The sequence below is a fragment of the Megachile rotundata genome, chromosome 2 (assembly GCF_050947335.1).
Source record: "Megachile rotundata isolate GNS110a chromosome 2, iyMegRotu1, whole genome shotgun sequence".
Classification (NCBI taxonomy): domain Eukaryota; kingdom Metazoa; phylum Arthropoda; class Insecta; order Hymenoptera; family Megachilidae; genus Megachile; species Megachile rotundata.
In genome coordinates, this window is record NC_134984.1 from 4,340,553 (window position 1) to 4,350,980 (window position 10,428).

At 36.7% G+C, this 10,428-nt stretch overlaps 1 protein-coding gene across 1 annotated transcript; it reads right to left on the minus strand.

The window, feature by feature from the left end:
* Window positions 1-8,158: 8,158 nt before the first annotated feature.
* LOC100876636 (uncharacterized) lies at window positions 8,159-10,428 on the minus strand. Its single transcript, XM_076542069.1, has 3 exons — window positions 10,368-10,428; window positions 10,036-10,283; window positions 8,159-8,338 (listed from the first exon to the last, which is right to left on the minus strand). Exons 1-3 carry the CDS (start codon window positions 10,387-10,389, stop codon window positions 8,159-8,161), a joined length of 450 nt encoding a protein of 149 aa, XP_076398184.1. The 5' UTR covers window positions 10,390-10,428.

Here is a 10,428-nt window from a genome sequence, read left to right on the forward strand (position 1 = left end):
CAAACAAATCGCGCGATATCGGTAACATAGTTACCATCATCGGTAATACGTCAGTCGGTAAGTAGTTATAAAATTCACAACTATTAATAAGTATAAATTTATTAACGAAACTAATTATATGGATTAAGCGAAAATAAAAGTAAAGATCAAGCGCAGTTTTTTTAGATAAAAAAATTGATTATTTGTTTAACGACATAAAATTAAAAAATACTCGGACGCTTACCTCATGAGTGAATTTACGATGCGAGAATTCTTCATTAATTTTGAAGTACATCGTCGTATGACAAGATACCTATTTACTCGCTAAAATCCACAAGAGTGTATCAATACCCGCTCTATGGGATTGTCAAGTAAAAATGGTGACTGTCATATTTGATGTTTTCCGTATAATAATAGTACAATTTTCGGAACCCACACTAAACAAACACACAATCACACAAGCACCACGATTGTCTAGTCCAGGGATACGCAACTAGATTTTTCGACGGGCCAAATGTAAAATTTGAATGTTATATCGCGGGCCACAACAGTAAAATTAAGAATTTACAACCTATATTTTTGTCTTCTTTGAATTATCCAGGAATCACCACGTGGAGGTGAGACAAAGTCGATTCCCATTTTTTTTATTTTTTTTTGTTTTTTTTTTTAATTTTAATTTTTTTTTTGTTTTTTTAATTTTTTTGTTTTTTATTTTTTATTTTTTTTTGTCTTTTATTTTTTTTAATATGTATTTTAATATTAATGTGAAAAGTGAGCTTTTCCGTCTTGGCTTAGTTTTGTGAAATTAGTTTAGTTTTCATTTTTTTCTGCGAGTCAAATTTGGACGTCGCGGGCCAGATTGAAGAGCCTCGCGGGCCGGATCCGGCCCGCGGGCCGCCAATTGCGTATCCCTGGTCTAGTCCTTAGTATCGAAACGTTAAAAATATCCACCTTTTTTACACATCAATTCGTTTACAAAAGTTCCTCGGCATGTACACATTACACATTATGCGCGATGAGTGATTCAAAGAAAAGAATCAGTTATTGCAAGATGTATTATTGCGATCGCACAACACGTATTACCGACAATATTAAATTTACTATAATGTTTGAAATGTGCACCATTCTCTTCTAAGCACACCCGTTCGAATATCGACAACCAACTGACGTTTTGTACAGAATTTTAGAAACAAAGAACTTACATTGGTATTGTCTTCCCACTAGTTTTTGCCCCTAATGCAATGACTGTCCGGTCCCCCGAGGAGGTTTCTTGTGACGGGTATAAAATACCACGTCACATAATATCTGGGAAAGGAAGGACGAGGATTCTGCCACACTATAATTTTTTCGTTCGAAATTGGATCTCTGGATACTAATTGCACGGGAACAAAAGAGTTAACAAATATACTAGCATCGGAAATATTAGGATCTATAAATTTTTGCTTGTATTTCATATTCCATTGCGCTCTTAGCGTGGTACTTTCCTGGAAGGGGAACAGAAGTTCCTACGGAAGAGGACGGCGTTCCGGGGAGAGTTTGGGTTTTTCCCAAAACTCGTGACGTCCTTCCCGGTCTGCGGGAACCGTTACCTGTAAGGGCCAGGTCGCTCTCTGACCTTCTAAGCTGCGAGGTTTATGACATGGCCTGTGTCACTCAAGCCAAAATCTGTAAAGACTAGTGCAGCAATAAATAAATCTGTTAAAAACTATAAATTGTCACGTACCATCGTAGTGCTAGCATGCAGATGGCACGGATACTAAAATATAGGGTTCAAAAGTGACCATTCTCTCGTCATGTCGTAAACCTTATCTGTATGAAACTCTAACACAAAGATTATTTGTTTTATTGGAAATTATAATATCTGACACTTCTTCAATTTGAATTGACCTTGTAGTTGTATGATCTAATAAGGTTTGCAAAGGTACATTAGCGATGGATTCAGTAACAAGTATATTTATGTGGTAACACTTTTTCCTAGCAGCAGTATTAGAACAACGTTATATTGAAATTTCGTTAATTTCGCTTTGACTACTATTGACAATGCCTCATCATGCGAGTATAGTATTACAGCATCAGTCATTTTGCTATTTGTATCATATGTATTCTCTATATGTATTCCGTGGCACGATCAGGCGAAGTAAATACGTCCTTTATAATCGTAACTGTATCTGTCATGTGATCTTTTCAAAATTGCATTTGTGCGGCATAGGCTAATTCTTGTGGACTGAAACTAGATCGAAGACTTTCCGTTTTTCGTCTTTTCCATTTTTCACTTACCTCAGAGAATTCAGCGAGCGGTCTTCCAGTTTAAGTATGAACGGTGCCAATCGGAAATGTTATGGTCTGTCCTAACCAAGTGTGATATTTATTTTTAAAAGTTGAATAATTTCTGACACAAGCATCCCACCTTGCCTTGAAGCGTACTATGGAATTTTTTAAACATTGTTTAGTCTCTACTGAAAATTCACTAGTACTAGTTAATTTGTTTACTTCATAATAAAATAATTTTAAGAAAAAAAATTCGCCGACTTCGAAATGCACTAAAAATAAAATAGTATAAAATAATTTCTATTTGCTAATGAAGTAATTTCTATTTCATTCAATCATACAATTACGTAACAGATATGAATGAAACCTATTTACTCATTAGGCAGTATATTAAATACATTTCAACTTTTTCGGAGGCGGTACTTTTCGCTGTCAGTGGTACTCAATGTTGGCGCGGCGCGGGAGTCGCAAAATAATTATTTCGTTACTCCAAGACAATCGGCAGGGCGACTGCCGCGCCGCGCCAACATTGAGTATCACTGACAGCGGCGCGTGTTTTGCTAAACTATTTTTTTTATAAAAGGAAAGCAAAAGTGATTTTGTAACTTCGCTTGATGCTTTCTTCTGCAGAAATGTCTACTCTATCATGTGGGATGCTTAGATTTTCGCCTAGACCCATAGTTTTTTAAATAAATTGAAAAATATCAGAAAAAATTGGTGCGTTTTTGGTGTCTTTCTTACTTTGATCATCATTTAAACGTATTTAAATATTTACAATGTAATAACAATTTATATAGTTTTATTCAGGATAATTCACAGATTCTTCTCGTGTAAAAAGCCACTGAATAGCTGCTACGGTAAAAGCACAAAAAATTTCCAAAGTTGAAAATTTGCAATTTTTTTTTAAATTAATTTTCTCCAAAACTGTACGTCCTAGAGAAAAACGGATTTCAGATTCGTATTCAGCTCGCAAAAATCTATAAGAATTTCATAGTAGCCGTTACGAAATCAGTTGGCTGTTGTACAGTGTAATAAGCTATATTCGCAGTATAAACGTGACTTTGTCTCTTAGCACAGAATATTGGGTCATTCCACGCCGAATCGATCACTTTTGGAAGTCACCATCTCCGATTTTGTTCTACTAATCCAAATATGTAGTCCATGTGGAATTAGGTGGGGTTTAAGTCATCATTTTGTCGGTTTCGAGTTTGTTAATAAATGACAAACCTTCAAGGTTTGTAATTTTTGGCATTTTGGCGAAAATAGGGTTCACTTAAAAATTTTTTTCTCAGAAACTACTCAGCCGATTTAGCTCAATGTTTTTTTGTTTTATTTATGAAGGATTGGGGTATTTTAAAATATTTTTTTACTTTGTCAGTTTGTTACAAAGTGTCGGAAAATTTAAACAAATTCTTTTTTTGCGTTTTTCTAAATGAGGGGCGTAAAGAGTTAAAATTTAAAAAAAATATAGCCCTATTCTGTTGAGCAGACGCGTGGAAGAAAATACGCTATTCATGAACACGTAATGCGTGGCGAATGTTGTGCGGGCACACTGAAGAGAGACCCGTCGCAATATGGCGTAAGAACAAAAAACGCGGGGGGCACGTTCGGAAAAACGTCCGACACCAAATGGGGCATCGGTGTAGCCTAAAGGCGCTATCGACGCATGCCAACCACGTGGCGCATAGGGGAAAACGGAAATTCTCCAACATATTCTTTGAAGCTTCCCCCTCTATCCAAAACGATCGTGGCGCCCTCATAGAGTGCAAGCGAATGGTGTGAAGTTCGTCGAATGTTCTCTGTCTATTTACTGTGTTTTTGGTTAGAGAGACAAGGACGGTAAATATGATGTTACGAAAAAACACGCATTACGCTTGCCAAAACGCCTTTGCGAAGAAGTAATATTTCGACATGATTTCTTTTGCATACTACTCTCAGAAGTTTAATCTAGGTCGGTCCGCGGGCCGATTTTGGAAAAAAGGGACGTGAAAAATTTTCTTTTATAAGAAATGTTAGTTTTCAGTGCATAAAATTGTTTTGGACAAAATTGCAAAATCGGCCCGCGGACCGACCTAGATTAAACTTCTGACAATAGTATGCAAAAGAAATCATGTCGAAATATTACTTCTTCGCAGAGGCGTTTTGGCAAGCGTAATTCAATACATCCAAACCGTTTGAATAACAACATGGCCGCTGGGATATCGCGCTGCTTGATGCTGACTGGGTTCAGGCCTGGCTATACGTACATACATATGGCACCCCACAGGGTATCGCTAAAAGGGCCCAGCATTAAAAAACAGTTTGCATCAAAACTAATAACAATCGTATCATGATATTCTCTTTTCAAATGTATCATGTGCAAACACAAAATATTAATTCCAGAAATAATATATAATAAATTAGTTATGTTTTATGTTTTTTTAACAATTTGCCCGATCTATTCTATGATATATAATTATTTCTTTTTAAACGGATAGGAAATTATAACGAACAATCAATGAAATTAACATACTAATAAGTTAACGAAGTGACACCGTAAAAATAATAATAAAAAATGAAAAACGTAACATGTAAAAAACCAAGTCCAGCGGACTCGAACCTGCGACAAAGAAGTTGCAGAGATTACGAGGCAGGACTGCTAACCTACTGCCTAATTAGTTACTTAGAAAAGTGTCTTACGTTCCGACACATAACCGACGACGATGTAAAATTAATTAAATGAATTTTATTACTTTACCTAATATATAATTTTTATTAATTATTAATGCGAATCTATTTAAAATTATGTTAGAAAATAGAAATTAACGAACAGTCGACACAGGCCATCCGCTCTTTGTCATTGCACTTCCCCTCCCTCAGGGAACTTCGCTGGGCCCAAGTGCCCTAAACAGTCACGCTGACGGGGGTGTCCTCCAGACAGGATCGTGTCAATGAAGGCACTCTTGTATTGACTTTCGTCGTGAAAACGTCAGTAAAAGAATCGCAGTCATTTACTTTAAAATCGCCCACGAATTATTGATACCCTATCAATAACCTTTCTTGATATATATATCCTACAATTACTTCAATTCCGGTTAAGTTAGCTTGTATTTTTAACCGACTTCGAAAAAGGAGGAGGTTACTCAATTCGATAAGTATATTTTTTTTTTTTTTTTTTTTTTTTTTTTTTTTTTTTTCTATGTATGTTCGCCGATTACGCCTAACTGGGTAGACCGATCGGAATGAAACCTTTTGCATATGGTAGGTGCTGACTCCCCATTGGTACCATTATCAAAAAATTTTTCATTTTTTAATTGCAAAGTGTTGTTATTGCAAAAAAACCGGCAACTTTTTTCTTTTTTCTATGTATGTTCGCGCATTGCGCCTAGCTGGATGGACCGATCGGAATGAAACCTTTTGCATATGGTAGGTGCTGACCCCCCATTGGTACCATTATCAAAAAATTTTTCATTTTTTAATTGCAAAGTGTTGTTATTGCAAAACAACCGGCAACTTTTTTCTTTTTCTATGTATGTTCGCCGATTTCGCCTAACTGGGTTGACCGATCGGAACGAAGCCTTTTGCATCTGGTGGGTTCAGACTCCCCATTGGTACCATAATAAAAAGTTTTTCATTTTTTAATTGCAAAGTGTTGTTATTGCAGAAAAACCGGCAACTTTTAAAATAAACTTTTCTCGATTTTAGTGCGCTTTCAATATCTTATCGCGGACATGATTCTGTACAATTTTGTTCATATACAAATTTCGCGGAAATGTTTAGTTTTCGAGATATTAGCGAAAAAAATTGTTATTAATTTTTGAAATCAACTTCGAACGATTTTAATGTCCTTTTAATATGTTGTCAGGGGCATGGTTCTGAACAATTTTGTTCATATACAAATTTCGCCGAAATGTTTAGTTTTCGAGATATTAGCAAGAATTGTTGTTAACTTTTGAAATCAACTTCGAACGATTTTAATGTCCTTTGAATATGTTTTTAGGGGCGTTGTTCTGGACAACTTTTTCCTCTTGCAAAATTGATGGAAAGCTTTTGTTTTCGAGATATTACAGAAATTGTTGTTAACTTTTGAAGCCAACTTCGAACGATTTTTATGTCCTTCTAATACGTTATTAGTAGCATGATTCTAAACGAGTTTTTCCTTATGCATAATTGACGGAAAACTTTAGTTTTCGTGATATTAGCGAATAACTATTGTTATTATGATTAGTGGAACGCCCCGTGCTATGCACGGGAAAGACAAGAAAGTGCAATTACAATGCACTGTACCAAAACACTAACTAAGCTTTGCCGCTTTGACACACAACTTATGCAGCAAGATGAGTTCATGTTGACGTTGGTGTATTATTCCCATTGCTTGGTACAGTCTCCCTACCGTTCTAACAAACATTTTTTTTATTTTTTAGTTGCAAGGATTATTTTTTCTATGCATGTTCGGCGGTTTTTCCTAGGTGGGTGGTCCGATCGGAACAAAGCCTTTCGCATCTTGTGGAGTCAAACTCCCCATTGATACGATTATTAAAAATTTTTTCATTTTTTAGTTGCAAAGGATTATTGTTGCAAAAAAAGTTGAAAAACGAATATCCATGTTGTCTTTTACTTAATTATGTTCATGGCATTTACGCAAACAAAAAAAAAGCCCGGAAGAACTGCCTCACAGTATCCTATACAATTCTTCCCATTCCACTAAAAAGCGTGAAATAAAATAATTTTCAGAAAAAAAATACACCGACTTCGAAATGCACTAAAAAGTATAAAATAATTTCTATTTCCTAATGAAGTAATTTCTGTTTCTTTGAATCATACAATTACGTCACAGATATGAATTAAATCTATTTACTCGTTAGGCAGTATATTAAATACATTTCAACTTTTTCGGAGGCGGCGCAAAATTAAAAATACCTCAGTAAACGTTGCTGCCAATAACCAGTTGATTGTCGTATGGCGTATTGGAAATTAATAAATCCCGAGAAAGAATACGAACCATTATAGATATATCTGGTAATATACGTAAATGTAATGACTGCATCTTCATTTGATCAACGTTTCTGATATAAATGAAATTGAATCGACTTCGTTCGCGTGTAGAAGCCATGGATCTAAGAACCTATAAACGGAGCCCACGACGCGGGAATTACCAAATTTGCGACAGATGGGCTCTAGCTTTATAGTATATGCGGCGATCAAGTCTTTCCGTCGCATACTCTATGAATATAGCCCTTTGCGGACTACCGCCGCATATATGCGTTCTACGTAAATCATCAAATTGGCCGAAAAACTCATATATGCGTTTGGCGAAAACAGTTGATTGAGCCGAGAAACGCGTACATGTGTTCATGCACGTAAATCTGTGCATGTACATATAATATGTCCAGAATTTGACTTGGAATGCTATGAACGAAAACCGCGTTTAGGCAGAAATATACGCCGGCAATTTTTAATGACTATCGCGGCAGGAGCTCGACCCCACGGTTCACTTCGAACCGTCCCGTCCGCAAAGGGCTAGATAGACCATAGTTACATTTTATACGCATTAACACCTACTTCGCGGCGTGCAGTCGAGTTATATGTATAGAAAAAAAAATGGCTATACAAGCTTTGCCTATGTTCGGCTGTCCAAAGGTTGACATGCTCAAAAAAATCTTTTAATTTTGCGCCGCTTCCGAAAAGGTTGAAATGTATTTAATATACTGCCTAACGAGTAAATAGGTTTCATTCATATCTGTGACGTAATTGTATGATTCAAAGAAACAGAAATTACTTCATTAGGAAATAGAAATTATTTTATACTTTTTAGTGCATTTCGAAGTCGGTGTATTTTTTTTCTGAAAATTATTTTATTATATTTATTTTATACTTATTTCTAACGACTTAATTATAAGGGAAGGTATACGCGCAAATAATATAGTCATAATTAGTTATAATTGTTTATTGAGAAATATTTGCTACTGATATTGGGGAAACCAGGGATTCCCCGACCGCGTCCCCGTCCACCGCCGCGCTGTGGGTGCCGCCGATCAGCTGGCGGCGGCGGCAGAAGCTTTGCTGCCCGTCGCAAGGCGGACGCCATCTTTCGTCTTTGGCGCCTATTCTTCTGCAACAAGATAAAAATAATGAGGTGTAAACATATTTTTGGGTCTGGAGTTTCACATTTATACAATAGGTACTACAGTATTCTCGCCGTAAATGTTAAAAAGACCTCTACCGTAAATGTTACATCCTAAACTTTTATGACTTGTTACATAAGTAATTACGATCGTAATCATATCGTGTTTGGTGTCATTTTAATAAGAAAAACGAGACAAATACGATGGTAAAAGTTCTATTGACGAAAAACCAAAAATAAAGAATTTTTATTTTTAAATTTAAAAGACAGAACACGCACGAGTCGTTCATGTTTGCCGAACGCTCGAAACTCTATCCCTCTTTGTCTTTTGTATGGTTGTCTCTTTTTACGTTCGGCACACTACAAAGAATGTAGGACCTCTACCGTAAATGTTACAATCGAGACCGGCAAAAGTAACATTTACGGAGAGAATACTGTACATGTTTTGTAATGAGCCGAACGTAGAAAAGGATAGCAACACAAAAACTGTTACAATCGCATTCGTTCCATTTTCCTGATTAAAATGACACCAAGCACAATATATTTACGACAATAATTACTTGTGTGGTAAACCACACAATTTTCGGATTTTCACACTTACGGCAAACTGTACATTTACTGCAGAGATACGAATTTATTCTAACTTGACTTGTTACGAATTTATTCTAACTTGACTTCTAAATAATTATGATCTCCATTATATCATGTTTGCTGGCATTTTAAGGGGTAACACCACTCTAGAGCCCGAAAAAGAGGTCTAACTTTGACAATTTATTTTGGAAGAACTACAAACGGAAAAGAATTTTTTTTCAGAGAGTTTATTTAACACATATTGAACTACAAAAAAATATTCTTTTATTGTCAGTTTCGTACAAAATGGCGTCGACAGAGCACATCGTCGGAAACACGTTTTGGAAAAACACCGCCACGGGAGAACGGATTTCTCGTTATGTATGAGTCGTGGGATAAAAAATCAAAAGAATTTATAATTTATATACAATTGGCTTTCGAAGTGCGTAGAGGTTTTTTGATTAATCAATTTTTGTGGAAGTTATGCGTTTTTTAAGGAATGAATCGACTTTTTGCATGAAAAATGAGCACTAAATTGTTTATAAAAAAAAAGTTTTTATTCAATCAAAAAACGGCTACGTACTTCCAAAGACAATATTGTTGTGAAGCTACAGTAAGAATTTCAATTCAATCCATACAATAGTCACCGAGAAATCCGTCCTCCCAGTATGAAGAAACTGATTTCGAGAAAAACGCGTTTGAAGTTTTATGAATATTTTGATCCTTAAATTCTCTAGCCACCGCTAATCTGCAATGCCTGTACTATACATTTGGCGATCCAGATCAGTGTTTGCCACCTTCTGTAGCTTTCTGGATACTTCTGTTTGTGTGGTAGGTACCAAGCAAACTTATTATTTTAAATAATAACAATAATACGAAAGCGATGAATTGCAACATACCGCGCGAGTACTCAGTGTGCGCTCTGAGGCCCTGCGGCAAAATTGATAATTGAACCATTTAAAATTTGTTTTCCACTATAAATCAAACAGCATTCTGTTCTTAAGATCCTAAAGTACTGTTTTAGCAAAGAAAAAAAAAATCGACTTTCTGAAAATCGTAGAGTGGTGTTACCCCTTAATGAGAAAAACGCGACGAGAAATTGTTATTCAATTTACAGAAGCCGGTGCTGGCGGCAGGCGCGGGGCGGGGGCCGGGGACGGGGTCGGAGGTGGCACCCCTGGTCCCCCCATTGGCAACCACATCGCCGGGGGCGGGGGCGGTCCCGCCGGGAACGGTGGCGGTGGTCCCGCAGGACGCGCTTCTGCTGCTGGTGGCGGCGGCGGCGGCTGCGGCACCCAACCAGGGCGCACTGGCCACCAGGCTCCCGGCGGCCACCATTCAGGCCTTGGCCTGTATACTTCATCTGCATAAAAAATTCAATATAAATTTACAATATGTTTCATCAGCTTTTGGCCTCCTGCAAATACATGTAAACGAATATTCTTACCATTTCCACCGAGTGGTTCCATTTCTAATTTTTTTTTCTATTGTTATTATTTTCTGAAAAA